Source organism: Barbus barbus (genome assembly GCF_936440315.1).
Source record: "Barbus barbus genome assembly, chromosome: 27".
Classification (NCBI taxonomy): domain Eukaryota; kingdom Metazoa; phylum Chordata; class Actinopteri; order Cypriniformes; family Cyprinidae; genus Barbus; species Barbus barbus.
The window spans coordinates 5,318,582-5,344,617 of NC_136755.1; the positions used below are offsets into that span (position 1 = coordinate 5,318,582).

General features: G+C 35.3%; 1 protein-coding gene across 1 annotated transcript in view; it reads right to left on the minus strand.

Annotated features, from left to right (window-relative positions):
* LOC306847023 (regulating synaptic membrane exocytosis protein 2-like) overlaps positions 1-26,036 on the minus strand; it is a gene marked incomplete at its 5' end in the record, with an annotated part of 167,795 nt that overhangs the window by 65,883 nt on the left and 75,876 nt on the right. Inside the window, 8 exon segments of the mRNA XM_079380758.1 lie at positions 494-624; positions 3,753-3,800; positions 8,291-8,400; positions 8,491-8,537; positions 9,884-10,007; positions 11,310-11,409; positions 15,633-15,752; positions 20,296-20,360. Coding sequence (XP_079236884.1) covers positions 494-624; positions 3,753-3,800; positions 8,291-8,400; positions 8,491-8,537; positions 9,884-10,007; positions 11,310-11,409; positions 15,633-15,752; positions 20,296-20,360 — 745 coding nt within the window.

A 26,036-nucleotide genomic window follows, 5' to 3' on the forward strand; every position in this document is an offset into this window, starting at 1 on the left:
CTCTCAATTTAATATTTTTTTTTAGCACCCCCTCTGAACTGTTAAGCCCCCCTTAGCACCCCCAACAAAAAAATCCTAATCCTACAAATAATAATAAAAAAAATAAAATAGATATATTTATACATTTTCAAATATAATTGAAATAATTTTGATATAAATATATATGAATTGTTTTTTTATTTTTATTTTGGAGAATTACAAAAAATATATATATTTTTTTTTTTTGGCATTTCTATGCATTAAAGAATTTTTAAAAACAGCAAATCATGATATTAGAATGAGTTCTGAAGGATCATGTGACACTGAAGACTGGAGAAATTATGCAGAAAATTCAGCTTTGATCACAGAAATAAATTACATTTTAACATATATTCAAATAGACAATAGACGATTTTACAATTTTACTTTTTTTGAAAACAAAAAGAACATTTTAAATCCTTATTCAAAGTTGTTTTGAAGGACAAAAACCGGTTATATCTGAACTCTGGCGTACCTTCTGTCAGGGAGGAAATAGATTTTGACGTATGGATTCCTAGGTCTCCCGTCTTCTCGTGAAGGCAGGTCTTTGGCGCCCAGGATAGTGACGATGAGCTGATGTCCCACTTTATCGTACCACAGCTTGACCTGCAGGAATAGACAGGCTCTGTTAGGAGGTCTGTGAGGAGAGCTCACCCCAGAAGGTCCAGGGCAGACCCTTATGCAATGTGTGCAGCATCACATGCTTGGCAGATCTTTCCCAGAGCAGGAACAGCACCAGCACACACCAACTACATCAAGCTGACTACCTCTCAACTCCTCAGTCTTTAATCAACAGCTAAATTCACCACTGATACAAATACAAAATTCAACTACTTCTAAGCACTGAATCACAGTGACAGCACAGTGTTTAAGGGGTCTGACTTTATACTGTACTCAATATTCCAGGTTAAATACAGCTTCATTACTACAGAAAATAATTTTGACTTATCTATCTCAGTTTGTAATCTATTTATTTATTTTCAACAGTACTGCAATTACTAAAAACTGCATGTTGTGTTTACGTGTGTTATCTTTGATTAATATTTAAATTAGTTTGATGATCTGAAACATTAAAGTGTGACAATCATGCAATAAAATAAAACAAAATTTGTGTGCCAACACTTTTTCACACCACTGTATATATATATATATATATATATATATATATATATATATATATATATATATATACACAAGCTTAAAACAAAGACAAAACAAAATAATAATAATAATAATATTTTTGTAAATAATAATAAACATTTGTAAAACGTTAGCAAAAATTTATAAAAATAAAGACAATTCAAAATGTCAATGAATACTATAATAGTTTATAAATAATATTAAAATAACACTGCTAAACCAGCCATAAACTCAGTGAGTTTCATGCAATGGTCTTCATTTATGATGACAATTTACAGAATTTTTTTTTTACAAATGGTTTGCACATATAAATTAATGCTAGTTTCATTCTTGCCCAATACAGCTAATTCTCAAAAGGATCCCAAAATGTGTTTTTTTACTTTTACAAACTGAGGGATGAGTTTCTGGAACAATCAGCAGTATGCCACTGATGGACACCAATAGACTTAAAACTGCATTGAACCCAGAATATTCTTGTCTTGTGCCATCTGGCATGTTGGGCTGCAGATGAGAGGATGTAAAAAGTTTTTTTGTGTGCTGCCAGTCTGGACTGTGGATTATCTCATCCCTCATTGGCTGGCCAGGGGATGAGGGCGTGTCTGCCACAGGTCTCGTCCAATCAGATGACCCGAAAGTAATCACAAATTGTCACATTTACTCTAAAACTGACAGACACTTTCAAAGCCCAGCAATACAAATCAAATAACATACCACACAACACAACAGACTAAGCAAAGGAAATGTAACAAAATGAAAAATGCTCAAACTTATTATGTGATTTCAACCCAAAGCAGAATTTAAACGAAGCATCTTTGAAAGTCTCAGTGCCAGCTATCTGGGAATGAATTCAATCTCACACATGCATCTATTCTTACACATTAAATAAATCCTAAAAAAAAAAAAAAACAGTAAAAACAGGAAGGGCAAAAACTGGAAGACTGCAGGAAGGTTATGAAATATGGAGAACAAAATTATTCTGAATAAATAAATCCTTAAATAATCGAATTCATCCAAACATAAATGTAATAATTTATTCTGAAATAAATTATTAAAAACAATACTTTAATGTACTTAATTGAATAAATCATTTTTTTTTAAATAATTCAATCAGTGTTAATTATTTAAATGTGCCTATTTCTTTGTAATATTTCAACAAACTTATAATAATATCAATGTAATTATATATTTGTTGTTGTTGTTTTTTCTACATACAAAATAGTATTTCTAAATTAATCAAATGAATATCACTAGTTTTATTTCCCAAATGACAGTTCAAATTTAATTATTTCATGTTGAGCACTTCTCAAGCGCACTTCATCGATAGAAATGATCTGTCCTCCCAGCATTTGTCCTTCCAGATCACTAGAGCTGAAAGAAACGTCTATAATGCACCTTTAGAGAGAACTTGCTATTCTAGATAGATACTCCAGTACTAATGCATGCAGCAAAGCAACAGAAAGAGCTCAATACAGACTAGAGCAATCCAGGTAGCTCCCATTGCAACAACAGCAGGGGGAAGGCTTCAGTCCAAACAAATTGTACCGTTTGATTCTTCTACAGACGTATCGAGGTCTGTGCTTTTATTAGTTGACTGCATCAGGAAACAGTATAAAATCCAAAACATCTAAACAAAAGTGTATTATTGCAGTTAAACGGGAGATCCCTCATGTTGTTCCAAACCCATATTACTTTTTTCTTTGTGGAACAGATTTATTTCATAATTTTAAATATTTAAAAAATACAAATATTTATTTAAAAAACATGTATTTATATATATACTGTTTTTTTTTTTTTTTTAAATCGCTGCAGGTTTTATGTCAATGATATCTTGCCATATTAAACTTTTGCATTCCACATAAGAAAAAAAAGCCGTACAGGTTTGCCTAAATAGTCTTTGGTACAATTTGTTTATTATCTATGAGGTTTAGAGAAATTCTCTGGAAAATGCAATCTTAAAAGTGTGGTAAATAACATACTGTATCTCTTCATTGTAACACAGAACATAATATTTGATAGTACTGATCCAAACCTGGCTTCATTTGTACTAACAATCATAAAATAATGCATTTCTCATACTAAATTTAAACTATAGGAAACATATGCATTTCATACTAACTATTGTCTATACAACAGAATTCAAATATAACGTTCTATGTTACATGACTAAGGATGAAAATGTCTTGTCTAAAAAAATTTAAAGAGATTTAATTTAGTAAGCGATGCTAAAACCATGCCACATTTAAAAAGTGAGGAAAATATAAACAATTAAAAACAGTATATAATTCATGCAGAATATTTCAGCCTCAGCAAGACTGCCGTCCAATTAATTAAGGAAAATTCAGAAACAGCTCTTATGAATTGTGGTTATAAATCACAAGGGCAATGACGTATAACTTTGAGGGAAAAAATAAAATCTGAACAAAAGAGCAAAGGGGGAGAAACTTGGAATGTTGCCGTTTTCCTGCAGTGCATTTTCCAAATAACGCACAGAGAGAGAGAGAGAGTAATGAAGGATTGAGAAAGACTGCCAGAAATGAAAGAAAAGATTAAAAAGAGACTGAGCGGAGAAAGAGAGAGAAGTCTGACGATGTTACCTGGACCCTAGGGACAAAAGGCGTGGTTCTTCTACTAAGGCATGGACTCTGGATAAGCAAAATTAACAAAGAAAACAAAAGCAATACAACTAAACCAAAACTGCACAGAGGCACACAAATCAAATCAACCCATCTGAAAAGAGATTTAGCCTAACTGAGTGACGTAAGACAGCTTTTATTCAATTATCAGACTGTTTCATACTCAAACATGACCAGAATTCTACAGCATAAATAAACATAGCCTGTATGTGAGTACTGTCAAAACAATTCATAATGCAACAGAAGTGTTATAACTGTGACACAACACATGTATGTCATTTTAAAATAACATTAAAATAACAAATATATTTAAAGTAAATTAAAATATTCAAACCTGCCATATTAAGATGCGTCACTACCAGTTTTACAGTATGTCAATGTAGGGCTGTAAAATCGATTAATTGTGATTAATTGCATCCAAAATAAAAGTTGTTTTAATTTTTATTATTATTATCGCATATTATTACATATATTTCTTAAATATGTACATATATGTGTGTATTTATACATATACATACACACAAATATATTATGTAAACACAAACATTAATTTTGGATGCGATTATTCGCGAATAATCGATTTTATAATCGATGTCAATTAAAGTGCGATTAACGTACTGCATCTCTTCACTGTAAAACAGAACATAATATTTGATAGTACTGATACAAATTTTGCATCTTTAATGTTTTTTTTCCAGAAATTGTACTAACTAGGAAAACATATAGGCAACACTTAATAAAATACTTATAAACAATTAGCAAACTATTCGTTTTAGTTAATTCAAAGTTTATAAATTGTAGTTTCTACATAGTTAATACATTAATAGGTTTTGTACAAATAGTGATTCCTTGATTCATTGTCACATCATTTACAAATTATTGTTTAATTAGCTTATATGTAAAGAGTTATATAATGTGATTTTATCCTTTGATTTCTACTCATTGTATCCTAACAATAAAGGTCATAGCACACCGAAATTTTCACACGTTAAAAAATAAATACGACCTCACGTTGTGTCAATCACGTTTACACGCTGCCTCTGAAATTTTTGTCCGTTATATTCGGATCGGGTTCGATTTTTTCTGTTTTTTGCATCCGTAGCAAGCATTTTGGGAGGTGTTTTAATAGTTCAGAGCTGTCAAGTTCATCCACTTCATCTCGCAGCACAAAGCACTGTATATAGATCTTTGCACACTGAGTTCACAGAAATTGATGGTCTTCTTTTTAATATGTGGCTCTAGTATCGCTAGCAAAGCATCAAACTGAGCCACTAACATCCTGAAGTAAACTTTGAATCACCCGTGATAATCCCGCTGCTTAATAAGGAGGAGGAGCTCTCCGTCCTATCTATATCTCAGGATTGGATGGACCCAATATTTCCTTTCTTTTTCCTTTTTTTAAAGAAGCAAGAAGGCAACAAAATCATCTTCAATGCTTGAACTGTTTTGCAAATTATTTTGCAACGGATTAATTAATAAGCACCGGAATCAGTGTGCAAGGTTTCTGTGCGTGACGAATTTTGAGGATTATGAATACAGAAAAACACATTAGAAAATTTCGGACTCAGTGTGCAATGACCTTAACTGATGCACTTAACGCAATCTCATTAGTGTCTGTATGTATTTTATGTAGCGTTTATTTACATACGTTTTTTGAATAGACACAAAAGCATACGATATTTACATGTTTATGCATTTACTGTCATTTTACATTTTTCTGCCTACTATATTTTTAGTATTTTTGGAAAAGCAGTTTATAAATAAATAACGTTCACAAAAACATCATAAAGTTATTAGTTTATAGTAAAGAACATTGTGTAATGTGTGTGTGTAAAGCGAGCTGATATGCTTGTATTTGTAAATGTGTTTGTAAACAGGAACAATTGGTATTAATGCAATTAATGTCTAATAAAGGCAGGTTATTGCTCCTTTACTACTGGTTTAAATATTGTACATCACTTAGGTATGCTTAACAAGTTGTTAAAAAACAATAAAAAACATTATATAAGTTTTTACATATGAGCCGATTAAACAATAATAATTTGTGAACTATTGTGACAATGAATGATGAACTCACTATTTGTACATAGCATATTAGATTAGATTAGATTAGATTCAACTTTATTGTCATTTATGCAGAGTACAAGTACAGAGCTAATGAAATGCAGTGCATATTAATGTAGAGACTACAGTCTATGAATTATCAATAATATAATAGTTTGCAATAATTGTGTTACTCTGTACTCTATATAAGTGTTACCAACATAAACCATTCATATGAACTATTTTCAAAAATATATATAATACAAATACATGTTACGTGACAAAGAATGAAAAACGTTTGCCTAATTTAAAATTTAAAGAGAATTCTGATGTTATCAAAAAAAATGTCAAAAAGAGTGTAAAACAAATGTCACTTTAAACTATTAAATGATTACCTTTAAAGCTGCGTATAAAACATTTAATGCATTGGTTGTGTTTTTCAATAACAACAATACAGCAATGATCAGTATGTGTGTGTGTGTGTGTGTGTGTGTGTTAAGTATTCTGATTTCAATATTTTAGGATAAATCTCCCTCATTCCAAACAAAAAGAAAACAAATTTACAACAGCGCAAACCATAGTGAGACACTAAAGCATCACCCGGACAGAAGAACAGATACACTTCAGTGCAAAAACAGAAAAAGCACATACATTACTATTATTATTATTAATCAGCATTTCCTTTTTTAACACGATCTCTCCACATTTAGCATGTTTACAGTCGTGGCTACAGCTCGTTTCCCTATCAAACAATTAAAAGGCACAATACTGGCTAATCTGTTTCCATGCCTGAAGCACTTTACTGTACTATACGAACGGCTGGGTCAAACTTACCTCGCAGACGTCTCAGGCGTACAGTTAGAGACACTGATAATGCAAACGGCGTGAATTATTTATATGTTAAGTTTCAAACAGCAGTTAAGACCGAGGCTGTTCGTTCAATTAAACGCAACGACTTCAGCAGAAAGTACAATAGCTAGTCTTTCAAGGAAGTGCGTTTACCTAACATCCTGATCAGCAGCGCTGTGTCAGAGCTGACCTGCAGTGTCTATGTCAATCAGGTAACAAGCTTGAAAACTAAGAATACTTTTTCCATGTCAGGATTCAAGCTGGTCTGACAGACACTGTCTAGAAAACACACCTGACTAGCAAACGCAAGATGTCATGAGCAGCTGATGTGACGTTCATTTTACTGTCCGTAATTTAATATTTTATTATATGTGACCCTGGACCACAAAACCAGTCTTAAGTCGCTGGGGTATATTTGTAGCAACTGCCAAAAATACATTGTATGGGTCAAAATTATCGATTTATATTATGCTATAAATCATTAGGATATTAAGTAAAGATCATGTTCCATGAAGATATTTTGTACATTTCCTACCGTTAATATATCAAAACGTAATTTCTGATTAATAATATGCATTGCTAAGAACTTCATTTGAACAACTTTAAAGGTGATTTTCTCAATATTTAGATTTTTTTGCACCCTCAGATTCCAGATTTTCAAATAGTTGTATCTCGGCCAAATATTGTCCTATCATAACAAACAATTCATCAAGGGAAAGCTTATTTACTCAGCTTCAGATGATCTATATATTCTAAAAATTGACCCTTATGACTGGTTTTGTGGTCACAAGGGTCACATTATTATTCTATTTTTTTTTTTTTTTTATTATCTTAGATTTTGCTCATTTTAACTTCTGAACACAGATTTTAAAATAATATTATCTGTTCAAATTACATTCTAATGCTTGTAGCATTTGACATTCCACTAAACCTGTCAAAATCAAGTATCAGAATGAATGGGGTAAACAGAAATACAATTATAAAACACAGCACAACCTACTTAGTGTGTACTTTCAAAAAAAAAAATAATAATAAAAGGCTGGTCATTAATTTACATATTGTGCTAGTGATATTATAAAAGTAAAATATTGTTTATACTGAGTCCAGTGGAGTGACTCACGATATCTATTTCTAATTACGCAATCTTTAGAGAATCCTAATTAGGACACCGACATCAAGTAAATAAGGCATTTTTATGATTGTAAATTAGGAAGAGGGAGAGTTTTAACTCTTACGATTAATCAAATGTGCAATATTTATGTGGAAATGTTATTATATTGTGCCTGCATGTGAAATATCTGTATATAGAATTTGTCACACTGGAAGACCATTAATATTTACCGGTGAAATAAAAAAATATATGTGTAAACATACTCTGTCTGCATCTTACAGTTTGGTGTCAGTAAGATTTTTTTTTAGTCTCCTATGCTCACCAAGGCTGAAAATGTTTGATCAAAAATACAGTAAAAAAATTGTAATATTGTAAAATATTTTTACAATTTAAAAAGAACTGTTTTCTATGTGAATATGTGTTAAGATGTAATTTATTCCTGTGATCAAAGCTGAATTTTCAGCATCATTACACATGTGCAGACGCTGGTACTCACTGAGAGCTGTCCGGACAGATACTGAGGGTTGTCCCGGTGCATGCCAGGACTCATGGGGGACGTGACAGAGATGGACGGGCCCATCTTTTGGGATTCAAAGGAACTTGAACCTGAAAAATTGAGCAAAGAACGCTTAAATTGATCCTCCTGCAGTGCTAAAGTATTAATATGTTTTATAGATCAAAACTAGCTAAACTTACTTGATTCAAGTTGTCCATGTGTGCTCTCTGGTATTCTAGGGACATCTCTGCAAGAAAACAGTGAATAGCACTTCAATGATAGCAGGTGTATGTCTGTAAATAAAAACTCAGAGCATCCCAACTGTATATCAGAAGGTTATATAGCCGGGTGATATACTGTAGCTAAAATGTAAGGCATTGATTAATTTAAATATAAATCCTAATATTTATTTATATTCTCTGAAATTGTTTTAAACAATTACTAGTCCAACCAAAACAGCCACTGTTGTCGAAAAGATTAACATTTTTAAATCAAGAAGTAAAATACAGTAAATGTAATTAAAAATAATTAAGACATCCGCACTGTTTTTCTATAAATTAACAAGCGAAAGAATTACATTCAATCATTTTTATTTATATACGCCGTAGTTATAAACGGCAATATTTACATACACTAATGCAGCTCGGAAATCTGGAATAATTAGGATATTTCTGAAAGAAGTCTCTTAATTTTCAACACCGATAATAATACACATTTCTTAAGCATCAAGTCAGCGTATTATTATGATTTCTGAAGGATCATGTGACACTGGAGTAATGATGCTGAAAATTCAGCTTTGTCATCACAGGAATAAATGACATTTTAAAAAAGGAAACAGTTATTTTAAATTGTAATAATATTCCAAATATTACTGTATTTTTAATCACACACAAAAAAAGTGCAGCCTTGGTAAGAGACTTATTTCAAAACAGTAAAATATCATAATTATTCCAAACTTTTGACTGGCAGTGTATATAGTATATATTTTTAGCACGAGAAATGCCACATGGGAACATTTTGAGTGATGATGAGTCCTTGAATTTTTAAACGATTCACTGAATTAAAAGTGAACTTCCAAAATCTTTGCACTTTTGCTACTGAGGATAAAATGAAAGATGACATTAAAATATCTTAAACTTTGAAGCCAGTGCAGCACTGGCTTGGTTCGGTTTTCAGGAAATATAATTGCAAAATTTAAAAAAATCATTCAAACATTCACGATGCTAGGTCATTTTACGGTATATTATTGCTGTCAAAATGACAGCACATGCATGACTGATATATTGCCCATATATATAGCATCTGACCATCTTACTTTAGGACTTTTAATGGTGTAAGCGGAAAAATACCTAGCATTGAAAGTATAAAAAATATTTTCTAATTATGTCAATCTGTCCTCCTAAAGCACAGACCTGAAGCAGGACTTTCAAGCAGTGAATATGTTTCTATGTGTGAGTGTGGATATAAGCATTCAAATGTTGGGCTCCCACAGGCTATCCTTCTTCATAAAGCTCTATTGTCAAAGAAAATGTGCTCTGTGTCCCTGAACTGACATGTTGAGTATTGTAATGATCCATCACCCGCCTCACTCACCCGATGGGCCGCGAGACCACCAGCTCCACCTGCGGCTCTTGCTTGGACTCTAGAATGATATTGTAAACTTCCTTGAATGTGGCTCCCTGTAAGACCCTCCCGTTCCACTCCAGGACCTGATCGCCTGAGGACCGACACAACACCGCATCAATACAACACGGAATATGAGCTAACCAATGGAAGTTAAAGGGATAGTTCATTAACTCACTCTCATCTTGTTTTAAACCCATAAGACTTCCATTCAACTTCGAAACTGATTTCTGTCCCTCCACTGAAAGTTCATGCAACCAAAACTTTGAAGCTCCAAAAAGTTCATAAAGACATTGTAAAATAAAAATTTCCACCTGTTTCAACGTAAAAACTTGAGCTCAACTGCTGCCTTCAATTTTTAAGTATAATCACCTTTGTACTAGTCATTGCCAGAATAACCTAAATTACATCAAATCGACTAAAAAAGTAGTTTAACTGAAACACAAATTATGATATATTTAATGAAAAGTAATTTCTGCCCCTCCATTTAAAAGTCCATTCCACCAAGTCTTTCCATCTTCAAAAAGTACATAAAGACACTGTAAAAGTAGTCTATACGGTATGAGGGTGACAGAATTTTCATTTTTGTGTGAACTTACCCTTTAAGTTAAAAACACATAGAAAGGACCCTCTTCATATTAAGCGTCCTTAACTACTATGTACTTACATTTAAATTAATAATTTGATACAATGCACTTACTGTGTAATAAAATGAAACGAAATAATAATAAAAAATATGTTCTGATGTTCTGAAGTAAATGTGAAAGGCTATCTGTTCACGTGTTTGAACTGAGGCAATACAGTGATCTGTTACGACACATTAAAGAGCCACAAAACGGCATTTATTGTTTGAATTTCTTTTTAAAAAATGACAAAATCTGAAAGCTGAGACCTTGTTTCGTACCAGAAGTAACAGTTGTCAGTTTTATTTTTGTGTCGCGATGTATTTTTTACTGCGTGAGAACATGGTGTGTAATGTGAGAGTGGCATGGCTTGTCGGACATAGCACCAGTAACTAAGGAGGGCGGGTTTTTTAACGAATGGTCAATTACATTTGTAATTAATTTTTGTAGTTACATCTATAATTACACTGTTGACCCAACCTCTACCCATTACACCGAACCAGACCACCAAACCTATCCCCATCAATAGCAGCAGAGGTGCTTTGCAATTCAACATGAACACAATAGCTACATTGTACCTAGTATTTAAAGATACCTAATATAAAGCAGACCCTAAAAACCTTTATCGTAACTTCTTTACTCATATACAGAATCCCATAATTCAGCAGCTCTGACTTCGCATGGTTTCAGAGGAAATGCTTTTATGCCTTCCACAGTCTAAAGCGAGTTAAAAGAAATGTGCTTAATTGTTAAATCTGAATAGATGTGTTCACCTGGTCGGAGATGGCCGACAGTGTCTGCTAGACTTCCTCTCTTCACCTTCGTAATGAAAGCACAAAGTCTGCCAGACTCTGTCATCTTCCCCCCCACCACCTGCAATACAGACAACAGGCAATGCAAAATATTTTAAATATCTTTTACATGAAATTACGAATTTTTCAGCACAAAGGGCCAGAAAGGTGATTATTTATGTGGAATTTAAATGCTGAAAGTTTGACCTGTGCTATGGAGAAATTATGATTCACACCAGTGTTGTGCAAGTTATTACCAAACTGTAATATATTATAGATTACTTGTTACTGTTATTTAAAAGTAATTCCGTACCAAACAATATTACTGTCTCAGAATTGTAATGCGTTACATGACTCCTGTATTACTTTTGAGTTACTTTCACCAAAATATCTACAGAAGTAGAACTTAACATTCTAAAATGACAAAATGTACCAGAGGTACATAAAGCTCATGAAGGTAAGAGTAATACATCATTCGTAACTGTAAAGGGTCTACTTTTATTTGTGTGCACTCACAATGTCAACAAAACGTTGAATTGTATTTGAACGCAGAACTCTTCAGCTGTGCTGACGGCTCACTGCTGCTCTTGACGGTCGCGGCAGCACGGACTCTACCAGCGCGGCAATTTTTTTCATCAATAATTGACGGATGTCTACAAGGGCGTAGTTTTGGTTTGAACATTGGGGGGGTTGAAGTGGACCCCGGGACATGCTCCCTCTTAAGGTTATTTAAATGTTTATTTTTGTGCTATCCACCACACATGCAAATTTGGTTGATTGCGTAACTGCAATAAAGTAATAAGCTAGTTAACAAATACTTGTATACATAGAATATATTGTATTTTATATTATTTAGACACTTAGGCTATAGTTTGACAGAATGTTCTAATTCAACACGCCATGGGAAGTCAATCTAACTTAACGTTTTCTTATACTGATATTGTTTATTTCTTACTCCTTAACAGTTCATCAGGCTCTTAATGATTTAATCTGTGCCATCATTGGAATATCTGAAGGTTTCTCCATCACTCATCATTAGAACCCATTGCCTCTCCATTCTGACTTGCTCTTATGAAAAAGTACCATAGTTCTTAACTGTAGCATTTGTTATAATAAGGCTAGCCTATTAATCATTACCAGGCCAATAATGACTTTTTTATTAATCTATATTGCATTTGTTATGAGAAACAGCAGCCTTTAGAAACAATAGCTACAACATGCCACAGTTGTAATATAAATCTATAGGGAAAATCTATTCCATTAACAGATAATCTATTATAAATTCTACAAGTTAGACTAAATTTACCACACTAAATAAGCCGTAATAAACATACAGTAATAAATAAATAAACAGTAAAACGTGATAAATTATAGTAAAGGTGGTCATGAGCAGGGCCGGATCATGACGCAGAGGTGCCCTGGACTGATTAAAGGCCCTCCTCAGTTGAAATTGTGCTCATTTGTTCTTAAATTCAAATAGCAATGGATTTTATCTACACTAAGTGAAAATAGCAGTATTTTTTTGCGATATGTTATTTACACAGTGCAAATAGCTATAGATTATATTTACACTATGTTAAAATAGCAGGGTTTTCTGATATTTATACTGCTTGTCGCAAAATAGTGGCAATTATCTGCCCTTCAGTATTGTATTACATTATAAACCAGTATGCAATAATAACGTATTGAGTGTAAATTTTTAATAATTTTAATTCAAATTATTAAATGGATGCCACTTTATTGATACAATAAAGCCCTCCCAACACCTACCCTAACCCTACCCAATACTTTATTTTCAACTTTTTGGTTATTTCTTAAATTTTTATTGACAATAAATGCTTTTACGATGTGATATGAGATTTGAAAAGGGAGAAAAAAAGTTCTGCAAAAGGCGGGTTCGGACCCTCGTCAATCGCGTCATAAAGCATGCACTTTACCATCTGCGCCACTGGAGTTGATCAGAGCCGGTTTTTATAGTCTTGACAGTCCCAATCACACTTGGTGGGTGGAATTATTATAAATAGTCTGCCAAAAGTGTAAGACACTCCGTTTACATTATCAAAGAACATTATCATTGACTTAGCCAGAATTAAAGCACTCTCAAAAACTCCCATTAATCACTGAAGTTGCTTACATTGTGAAATAAATATCTTGCTTACATCGTATGCACTTCTGCACTTTGTTGTTTCTGATGAGAGAAATCGGCAGAGAGCAGAATTCATTCAGGGAGCGTGCACTGAACAAAACAGCTGTGTTTCAGCGATGACTCATCTGGACACCTCTTATTGGTCATAAACTCAACAGCTGAGTTTCTTTTCATCAGTCTTTTTAGTTTGTGCCTTTTTTAGATAATGTTCGACTTTCTCCAAAGCATTTTAAAGTGGCAGTTTCTCAATAGAATTCAAATAGATCACATATTTTACCATCAGCTTCACGATAGGAATGGCTCGCGCAAATCTTCTCTCACTTCTCGAGCGCTCTGGTGCACGCGCATGGAGTATAGTGATTCGCGCGCTGCTCGTGCACAATTAAAAGAATTGCGCTTCAGTCAAGTTGTGCTGATAAGCGCTCCGTTCGGTTCATAAGTGAGGTTAGCGCTTATAAAAGCGCCGAAGGCGCGATTCAAACAATTAATAAATAGCCTAATTCTAAGTTTCCATTAACCGTGGTATAAATATTGGGGGGGTTGAACTTGCTAGTTTTGGTTATTGGGGGGGGGTTACGTCAGAGCCCGACTTAAATTTAAATTTTTTTTTAAAGTGCATTGCAATGCAAGCGTTACTGAACATGTACTGAGTAAAGTATTACTGAAAATTGATTAGTAATGCCTTACACTACTGCGTTACAGCAAAAAGTGATCCGTTACTGTAATGCATTACTTTTGTAACGCGTTACTCCCAACACTGTTCACATCAATACCATGTGTGCTAATACTATGGGTAAAGTTCACTAAGATTGAACTGGAATTGCTGATAGCATCATTTGCCGTTTTTGCATGCTTTTCTGCATTGTTTAACCACCCCACTCACTAAAGGAATTATGCAAATCAAGCAACTCAACAAACGCACCCACAAAATTAATGCTAAACAGAGTTTGCAAAGGAAATATTGCTCTCTATTCACAGAAATGTAGTCAGATAATGGCTGGAAGACAGTGAGTGGGCAAAAACTTACAGGAACTAAAGCACACCACCACAAATAGTACCTTAATTTACCTTTTTGTGGGAATGGTTACTGCTTTACTGTAAGTGAAAAGGACCAGTCACCAAATTATAATTAGGGGTGTAATGATGCACCAATGCCACGGTTCAGTTCGGTTCGGTTATGTTTGCTGTGGGGGTAGGGTTCATGACATGGCACCAGCAATGCTAAACAACACTTCACTTTTAACTTAATAATAATAATAAAAATAATAATAATGCTCTGTTAATTTGTGTTAAATAATGCATAACAAATGAGACTTCAATTTTTTTTTTTTAATTTTGCTTTGTAAAGTGTTCCCAAAAAATCTATTGCTTAAAAAAATTTTAATAAAATGAAATAATGCCTAAAAATGCAACACGTCATTGGACAACATTATTAGGCTAGATATAAAAATGCAAGTGCAATGTACAAATAAAATGGAATAGCCGGACAATAAGGAAATGATTTTAATCAAATATGTAATAACTAGTACTGTCAAATGATTAATTGTGATTACTCGCATCCAAAATAAAAGTTTTTGTTTACATAATATGTGTGCGTGTACTGTTGTGCATTTATTACATATATATAAATAGACACACATAACAGAAACATTTGCACAAGCAAACTTGACTGTGCTAGCCATGAGGATATAACCCTGTGGATGCATTCTTTCCATAACAACACGCTGAAACATGGCATATTTTTTTACAGTCGTGTTCTCCATTATAATACTTTTGTGTAGCCTATATGACATATTTGTTCTGCACACGTTGCCCGTAGTGGTACCTTCAAAGTGATTCAAGCAATTCAAACCCATCATGGCTGTACATGTTTGTAATGTGTCTCAGCAGGGAGCGGTGTATCACGGTTATGTATCGTTGGTGTATCGCGGTTTTTCAGTTCGGTTTGAATATCGTTATACCCCTATAGATAATGCAAGAACTCAAGCCAATTCGGTCCACAATAAGGTCAATGTTCAAATCATTAAGAGAAAACTGTAGCTAGTAAAGTGTGCATTGTGTATGAAGCTGACCGAGTGTTTGCTGAAGATCTCTTATGATCTGGGGTCATTAGCATGGCTTTGATCGAGTGATCTTTGACAGTGTTTGGACATCCTTACCTTGAGGCCCAGCAGTGCCCCCGTGTCTCTGGGCACCGTGCCATCTTTCATCCGCTTGTTTAGCACTATCCGCCCTATTAGGCGCTCTCCATCTTTGGATGGTTGCCATGTCACCGGGTGCTACGGGGTCAAAGTGACATAACACCTCTGGTTTTTATACAAGCATCCACACACATCACGTTACAAACACACGCACACATGCACGGGCTCAGGAAATTAAAGGAGGAGGTCAACTATTGTTTGCTGTGAAGACACAAACCGAACCAAGGCGTCGCTTAAAATACAAGTCAACATGAAATACATTCACAACCCATTTTACTTTGTACTCATATATTTGAGTGAAACAGTATGTTCAATGCAAAAACAAATTTGGATAGGGTTTGATTTTATCCATTGGGAAGTGATAAGACAAGTTGGTATTACAGGCCAGAATGGACTTACAAGGTTGGTAAGAGAAGATGGTAACACTTTAGATTAGAGAACACTACTCACTATTAATTAGTTGCTTGTGAGCATGCATACTACTAGCACACTGCCTGTTTATTAACACCTATAAAGCACAATGCATAACATAACAACTACAACAATTGCCTTACTAACTATTAATAAGCAGTAGTTTATTGAGCGGGGAAAAAGCATAATAGCGAATCTAAAGTGTTACCGAGAAGATCTGTAAAAGAGAGATTTGTAACGTCAGCTGAAAACAAACATTGTTGTAGGTGGAGTGAGTTATTTCATTTTGATGAAAAATAATGAAGACAATAACATGCACACATGAATCTTGCCAATAAGACCAGGAACACATATTAAGTAAGTAAATGGGGTCTGTTTCATTTCATGATGACTTTATAGGGGTATTTTTGTATTAGCAATAAATACCGTAACATTTACAGTATTTAAAGGAATAATTAAAGCTAAATTTAAAATCCTTTCATCATTTTGCACTCTCATGTCATAAATCAATATAAGGTAAAACCCTGAAAATGTTCCCATCTACTGCAGTTCTCAAATCTAATATACACTCTGCATCAAAACACATTGTATCAAATTGGATGTCAATGACAATTTTTATTTTTTCTTGGCACTATAGTGTTAAACTTTGCACCATATGTGAATTGTAGGTGATTGTAAGATCTGGTCTGCACTGTAAGAAAAATATCTAAGAAAATGGATAATGCCCAGGCAGAAAATTACCTGTATGTTTTTCGTTAACATTACGGACATTTCCTTTAAACATAAAACACAATACTATGCAAAGCGTATTTCAAAATATGGGTAAAACACCTGTGAAAATTTAGTGCAGACACTTTCTTCATGTAAAAATGTGCTGTTAATTTACTCACCCTTGTGCCATCCGATATGTAGATGAGTTTTTTCTTCAGTAGATACAGATTTTTAGTTCAAACTGTGGTCCTTGATGATTCTGCCCAAAAGAATAATGTAATAATGTTGTAAATAATGTTCAGTTTTTTTGCAAAGTCTGATTGTTTCACTTTATAAGACCTCAATATATTGCAAGGTGCCATGGATATTAATTGGGTCTTGCCTGTATATGCTTTTTTGACTCTCAAAATAACGGTAGTCATCATTTATGAATCACCAAGAACCACGGTTTCAGCTAAAAATCTTCTTTACTGTTCTATTGAAGAAAAACAATCATCTCGGATGACCTGAGGGTGAGGAAATAAACAGCAAACTTTCATTGTCAGTGAACTATCCCTTTAACGTGGCACATATTTTTACAGATTTTTCTTAGAGTATGTTCTTCACTCAAAGCTATTGTGTGCCTTCAGAAAGCTTGGAATATAGAACATGGTTTGTATAGACCACTTTTTGGCACAAGTTTTTGCCATTGTTGGAGCTTGACAGCTCCAGTCCCCATTATGAATCAGAGCTCTGCTCTCTAGACATCCTGCAGTACATCTCCTGTTGTGTTTAACAGAAAGAAAGTCCTACAGGTCTGGAACGACATGAGGGTGAAGAAATGATGGCAGGATCTTGGCATTTGCTAACAGCATGAAAGTAATTGTCTTCAAAAGATATAGGGTTCGGTTTGTGCATGTATTAAAGTACAGACACAACAGTCAGGACAGGGTGAGAGGTATCAAGCACACAATTCTTGACAACAACTCAAAGCAGTAAACTAGATCAGCAGTTCTCAACTGGAGAATCACAACACTGTATGGATAGAGTACTAGTTGATTAAAGCAATAACCTCCAAGAAGCAGTGGTTCACAGTGATTTTAGAACAGCTGTGGGACGTTTTTACAGGATGGAGAGGAGTTGTATTGAGTTGTACAGTAATACTGATGTAATAAGTTCACAGGTGTGTGTTTATGCAGTATTTTACTATGGTTCAAACGTTGCCTAGCCAATCACTAGGACTAGAGCTACTTTATAATAAACAATGCTGAATGCAAAAAAAAGTGTATCTGACTGCATTCCACAGAACTAGAAACCATGGCCACTACAAGTTACGACTACTTTAAGTCGCACTCCCCACAAAGAAAGAGCCAATTCAATTTTGTCATCATGATAGTTTTCCCCACTTTTTAAAGTATTTTAAATTACGAAACTCTACAGTTACTGCATTTAACTGCAAAACTGAAGATTTCACTAATAGCAGTTATTTCATACGTGACGATATTTGGCAGTTTTAATCTTATAAACATTTAAAAAAATAAAACACCGCATAAATACTGTATATCATACTTGAAAAGATCCTTTCAATGGTTGTATCAATGACATCCACAAGGCATTTTTTCCTTTGCGAAAGGCGTAACTTATAGTGGTCATGGTTTATAATACTTTGGGATGCAGGCATAAATGAAAAATAGAAATAGAATAGTTCAAACTAAAGAGAACGTCGCATATTTTGTTATTGATGTCAAAGTCTGTAACTTTACATTTTTGGTTTTAACATAAATCTTCGTTCACTTGGTTCGTCACATACTTGTTAAAAAGTTACATTAGATAGATTCCAACATGGGCAAGTTGGCAACACAACAGTTCCCATCATGCCTTCTTAAAATAATCAAAGCTACACATGAGTAAAGGAAGATACAACTCAAACTACAACCAATCGTTTGGGTCAACCATACTGTGTTTTTTGTGATTAATTAAAGTGAACCAGGCGTGTTGTGATAAGTATCCAGCAACAAGCAAATTGTATGTCCAACCTGAATGTGAAACATTGTTGATTTGAATCACAGCCAGTCAGAAGATTTTAATATTTTATATATGTGGCGGAGGATTCTGGACCAATAAGATTTTACAGTGGGTGGGACTATGCAGTGCAATGCTTCAAAAATAAAACCAAACAATTAACAAAATGTTCCAGTCAGGACAAAAACTCAAAAGTTATGCTTGTTGCTTTATCGCATCACACATGGTTAGCCCATTCACAAATATTAATGGTAGCACTTTATATTAAGAAGAACCAATTTTCACTATTAACTAGTTGCTTATCAGCATGCATATTACTAGCATACAAGCTGTTTATTAGTACTTATAAAGCACATATTATTCTGCATGACCATATTTTAGACCCTTAATCCACCCCTAAATTTAACAACTACCTTATAACTATTAATAAACGTCAAATTAGGAGTTTGAGGCAAAAGTCACTCTTAATAGTAAGTTTATAGTGAGAATTATTCCTTACACTAAATGGTTAACCAATGGTTAAACCAATTCACAAATATTTAATTTTAAAGACACGTTCTGAACGAGTTGAAACAAAACCAGTTGAGAAGCACTGATGTAGATCAATCCAATGATTAACCAGAAAAGCAAAGTGAATTGCTCTCACACCCTCAAGCAGTATGGATGTAGCAAGCTACTTCTATTCGCTATCGCGAAAGACGTGGTGAACAAACAAAAACCAAAGATGGGACAGAAAAGGACAGCATGAAGAATGAGGCAGTGAAAAGGGGAAAAGAAAAACAACTGCTTAGTGCAAGATTGATTCCCATACTAGTCTATCCCTGTGTTTAAGCTGAGACTGAAGGATTGTGTGGAAAAAATCATGTCGGGAAATCCCAAAGGGGGGAACAGCGTGAAAAGGTGACGTGACCAAGTGAGGAAAACAGGTTTGCAATCAGAATGGAGCGTCTGTCCGCATTGAGAAGCATGCAGCATATGGAGCAAAGTGCCAGGTTGTCATTCATCTTTCTGTGTGTTAGGATGCGTTACAACTTTGCAGCCAGAAAACAGTGGAGCAAAGCAAACCAGAGGGTTCTCCTCTCATCTGAGAGGCACGGTTAGAGTAGGAAACCCTCTTGGGGCAGAAACAGACAGTCGAGCAGGTCAGTCACAGGAAGCGAGAGGCAGGCGGCAGGAAGTCGTCTCAGTACCTTGTCGCTATGGCTATGCTCCTCATTTAGCGTGGTGCTACTGCACGTGTCAACCCCTGAATCTTTGACCTGCGGCTCGCACCACTCCGCATCTTCTTCGTGGGAGCGTTCCCAAAATTGCACCACTGTCTTTTGCCTCTCAGACGGGGTATAACTGGCGTCCAAAAAATATGCCTGCTCATTTGTTTTTCTTTTTCCCCTTTGAATGTTGCCTAAAAGTTATGGATGATATAAAAAAGGAGGAGAAACAAAACATGCAGAGGTGAATTAAACGAGGGGAAATGGGGTGAGAGGGTCATAAGCCTCACCATAGACATTGAGGAGGCCTCGCTATGCCAAGACGCATGGTCCCACCAGTGACCATCCATATCTCCTGAGGACAGCACAGTGAGAGGACACATACGCACACACTCGTGTCAATAAGATTTAACTTATATAGGCAAATACACAACATTCATTTACTCAAACGCTTTCTCTTACAGCTCTTTTAAAGGAGTAGTTCAACAAAAATGAAAATGCTGCCATTAATTACTCACCCTCATGTCATTCTGCAACCGTGCAACTTTCTTTCTTCCGTGAAACACAAAAGAAGATATTCTAAAGAATGTACTAGCCATTTTGTTCCATGCAATTACAAAGAATGGGGACTGCAACTTGCAAAAAGGATGTTCATGATAGAAACTGCAATGCCTGAATCAAGAATGGAGGGTTCTTCTGAGTCAGATCTTTCGAAAACATCAGTTGATCTGGTTCGCAAAATTAAATCACCATTCATTTAGTAATGAAATGGAGTTATAAGAACTACTCGTATGATACTTTTATGGTGCTTTTGTGAAACCTTCAGTCTCCATTCATTGCAATTACAAGAAAAAAAAGAATTAAGTGCATTCTTTAAAAAAAACCTTGTTTGTTTTCCACAGAAGAAAGTCTCATACAGGTTGGTGTCTAAGGGTGACTAAATGACAGAATTGTCATTTTTGGGTTAATTATCATTAACACACGTAACAATTAATATCACTCTTTGTTAACACTTACCTATAAAAGCAAATGGAAAGAAAGAACAAATGCAGATAATTTAAAGTTGTATAGTGTTACAAAAAAGAGCATGAAATACAACATGACAAACCCTGTTTTTCCAGCAATTTGACAAAAAGAAAAGACACAAAAAGTCACAAATATTGGCTTCTTAGCTCAACATCAGAAAGTACATTTTCTGAGAAAGCAAATGACAACTAAACAGCACTATTTCTGTTGACAGAGGACCTTTCTGTTAGGAAATCTTTATCTAGTTGGAGACACACAGACATTAAAATCTAGTGCTTAAATGCATATAAAAGACATCTTTTTTCTGCTTGATACTGTTCCATGCTGTTGCATAATGTACATAATACCAAATGCATCCCATTTTGCTGATGTTGTATATGGGATATTTAACACATACATACAGTATATATTGTGCATCATTTTCTGTAATGAACACATGGATATTCTCACTGAATTCCTGGAATGTCAGGCTAGTTATAGTATCAAAGTATAATTTAACGCACAAAACCTTTAAAAACACAAATGCCAGAAAGAAAAGAGTTAATTGTCAATAAGTAAACCTTTAGAATATAAACTGGTATGTTATAACATTAGTTAAAACTGAAAAAAATAAAAAAAGAAGTTTACATTCTCTATTTACAAGCCAAGCGATGTCACTCCATAATAGAGATTCAGGCAAATGATGGTGAGAAAGCAAACATTTCAATCAAAAAGTAAAGTTTCCCAAGTTCCCAAATCTAACTTTTCAATTGTGTCATCACATTTTAGCAGTACATTTTATGACCTTACTTCTCTTGTCTTGTAATTATTTACATGGGTTGGGAAGCAGATGGATTTGCAATGCAGCAATATTGTACTGATACTTTCTTAGCAGTTCAAAACAAAGAGCAAGGTCCAGTTTCAAGGTCCTTTAAACATAAACTGGACTGAATTTAAGCAAACCATCATCATAAGATTCAATTGAAATGTGCAAAATAAACTGGACTGGATTTAAGTAAATTATCATCATAGGACTCACTTCATATGTGCAAAATAAGTTATTTACATGTGCCTGTGTCATCAGTACGATATATTTGATTAAGAAACCAAGCTGTAGTTTAAAGATAAAAATATGGTTATTATGCATCCATCATTTTAACAGCCAGATTCAGTGCAATATCACAATGGCACTATAATAAATGGATAAAAGAAATTGTATCCTAGTGTACAGCACGGAAACTTTAATATTGCAGAAGTCTGATTACTGCTGCCAACATTGCATCATCCTGTCCCCAATTTCCCTGCCAGCATGCGGTGATATCTGTATGCTACCGTGAAAAGAATGAACGTTATAAAAGCTTACTTCTGTAGACATTACTTCTGCTTTAATATACACCATGCCTCACAAACCAGAAGCGTTCGCCATTTGTCCAAGCACCATGTGCAGACCGTTCCCAGCGTCTTCAGGAAAAAAGAATTTGTTCGGTGTAATCCCAATATATTATTGATAATCCGTCTTTGTTGCACCACCCCTTCCAAACCTTGGCAAGTTAAAGTTCTGCAAAGCTGATTTACTCAACTACGTCCACTGGAACAAGGACTAGAACTCAACTGCAGCTCTTCAAATTGCACTTCAAGGAAGACGTCAAACCCAACTGTTTGCCATTTTTTTTCATTGCCTCTCTCAGTGTCGTTCTCTTTCCCTCTCTCTATCTCCTTGCACTGAAATGGAGTTCATGCCTTAGAATAATGAGCTTACCGTTATTCTTGTAAGCCAGCTCAAACACCCTGCCCTACATAGTCCCTGCATCACAACAGACTGTTTCCCTGAGTTTGCCGGGCTGATCCCTGACTCCGAGAACCCCTACAGTTTGCTCATGGCTCCATGGACGCAAGCATTGGCCTCAATCACTTGCACCCAACCAATAGAACTATTCCTTTCCGTTAGATTTTCCAACCTTTTGGTTGTTGGTTTTTACACGAAATTGAAAGTTCAGAGCAAACAATTAAGTTAAAAAGTCCTCACTCCAAAGCACACAGCAGCAGAACAGTCACCATTCCAAGTGTTGGAAGTTTAATTAAATATTGACTTACCACCATTTTCCCAGGCTTCACACAGTGTGCAGTCTTGGTGTGTGCCTCCACTAGTTTGCTACTCTGACCAAATCCTTTCTCTTTCTACAGATTGGGAGGGAATTGAGTACTTTAAACCAATCAGGTTGGGTTGTAATTGACTGATTGACGTATGTCCAATGGCACCCAATGGAAGGATAAGCTTGTCAGAGATCAAGCTCCTTCCTGTCTACAGTCAAGAGGTGTGCCACTCTTATGAGGTCAGATGGAGTTATTGGATGCCTGCTAGATTTGTGGCAACTCTATAGTTTAACGTTGGATGCTGGATTCAAAATTTTGGGAAACATTCATTGCCTGAACAAATACCAACATGGTTACCCCACTTACCGAGCATTGGGATTTGGAGATCTGTTGGTGTTTGTTGGGGAGGTGTGAACTAGCCTTTAGAAAGCTGACTGAAACAGGGAGACTGAGTATGAGCAGGATGAAGGTTGAAGCAAGCATCTCTTTGAGTCACTATGTGCCCTACTTTCTTCTGCTCCACTGTTGCCTCTTGAGTACATTAAGCAGCTGTGGTGGAGAGGTAACCATCAACAGATGCACTGGTGCAATTTCACTTCCTGAAGTGGCCCTCTACCACTGCAAAGCTGCTGAGACTCCCTCTCCCTACTTCTGCAGATGAAGGAAAGCTCTGGGGAGCTCTCTCGAGACTGCTCCTGTGCAAAGAGGCTTATCCAATTGAGCTAATTGTGACCCTGACAACATCAGAGCTTTTAGAGGAGGGGAATATATTACATGGTAGAAGAAAAGGGAGCAAGAGGAAGGACAGGTACTTCACAGATAGCAAAGATAGTAGCATTCCATTTCAATTCCTGGAATCCTAATTAAAATGAGCACCATGACACCAAAAGAAGAGAACATTTGAACTTTTGATGAAACACTCTAACGTAAGCAACCCCTGATCAATGGGAGTTTAAAAGAGTCCAGTTGTGTTTTCAGACATCCAATCTGCTGTATTCTCACTCATTTCAAAATGACCTTGCTCTTAAGTCACTTTCACACCAGAAGAGAAGTGCCACACCACGTTGTGGATAGACTCTCAAAAAAACTGTTCAGAAATCACACCTTTAGGGGTACAACAGCTTGTCACTGCGATAGCACCCTTAAATAAATATATGTTATCCCTAAAAACATTCACAGTAGTACTTTAAGAGTACACGTTATTACTCTAAGGTACCAATGCTCAATTTTATATAATTGGGGTATATAATGGCTCGTTTCCACCAAGCAGTACAGGTCAGTACAGTACGGTACAATTCAGGAAAGTGTACCCTGATCCGGCTTGCACTTCCACCACCAAGAGGACCCTTACTTTATAGGTGTAGTTTATTCCAAAAATGTAGTGATCTACGCCATTCTCATGTGAAGAAGAAAACACTACATTGTCTGTATGCGTTTGAAAATATAAAATTGTTATTTATTTTTGTGTTTGCACACTCTGATGTATACAAGCCCAACACACATGAGCAGCATGGTGGAAAGAGTGAAGGAGACGCTTCATTCCCCTTGTAGCACGCGCAAGTGACAATCCTCTGTCAACCAATCAATGTTCTACAGTGAGTCTAGCTTCACCATTTAGGTATCGAAGTACTACCCCAATGGTACCATTCACAACTTCTGACAATGGAAATGCATACCATACTGTACTGTACTGAACCGTACCACTTGGTGAAAAAGAGCCATTATAGTCAAATGTCCACTTCAAGAATTAACAAAGCATCAATGACACATATGATGTGCAACCCCCTTTATGCATCTTTATGTGTTAAACGCTCCAATTGAGCTTTCCCATGCGTAAGAGTCTTTATTTAAAATGCACATTCTGAAACATGAATTGCAATTAATGTAGTAAACAACATGCCACAGACATTAGGCTGAAAATAACTTGGAATTCTGCTGTACGTCAGGGGTTTTTAAACTGTTTCTAAAGCCTCCCTGTGGTGCTGCCCATTTTGAATCTCTCTTTTTTGACAGATCCAGTTCAGGCCATGGAGTACTTTACTACTCCGTTAACTCAGGTGTGTTAAATAAAGAAGACATTCAATATGTGCAGTGCTGGGGAGATTCAGTTTGAAAAGCCTGGCTGTATGACTAATGAAGAAACATGGGCTTGGCTGAAAAAGGCACTTTGGTTAGACATTTTAATTATCTTACATCTTAAAGAATCATTAGCTGTTATACCTGTCAAGATGTACCATGCCTTGCTCTTAGTTCTTTGTCAGGACTACAGGGCATCAGGTCAACTGAGCTCATAGAAATATTCTCACTTTAAATATCTAACAGCAAAAGCTATAGAAATTCATATTCTAACAGGATAACAGGATTCTACTTAACAGTGAATGATAATGTATGACTGTGTCCTGTGTCCCCATTCACACTTTAGCATCTTCAGCCCGGCTTGCATTACATAATTAAACCTGCTTGAATAATGAAACACCCTCCATGGTTTAAACCCTGTTCATGTGACTCACCCCATGTAATTACAAGCGTCAGTGGATTCTCCTTTATCTTAAGTGCAGTTTTAAACTGAATTTAGAGGAGAAAGGTCACAGAATAAATGACATGTTATAACTGATCTCAACTTGAAACTAAAACAAAAAGAGAATTACCAAGAGAGCTGGCACTTTTACTGAATCTGAGGTCAGTGCAACAAGCTTGCAAGTCTTATACTTAATTTAAAACATTTTTAACTTCTCATCTGACTGTGTTGAGAATATTAACTAAGGGGTTACTATTACAAGCAGTAATAAGGGTTAATATTCAACAACAGTTAATTCTATAATGTAGTTGGCATCAAGCACAACTGAACAAACAACTCAACAAATGTTATCACTATGCTCTCTTAATTAAAAGAGCCTCTCCAAATCTGTATTCAAGGCAGACTCAGTAAGAT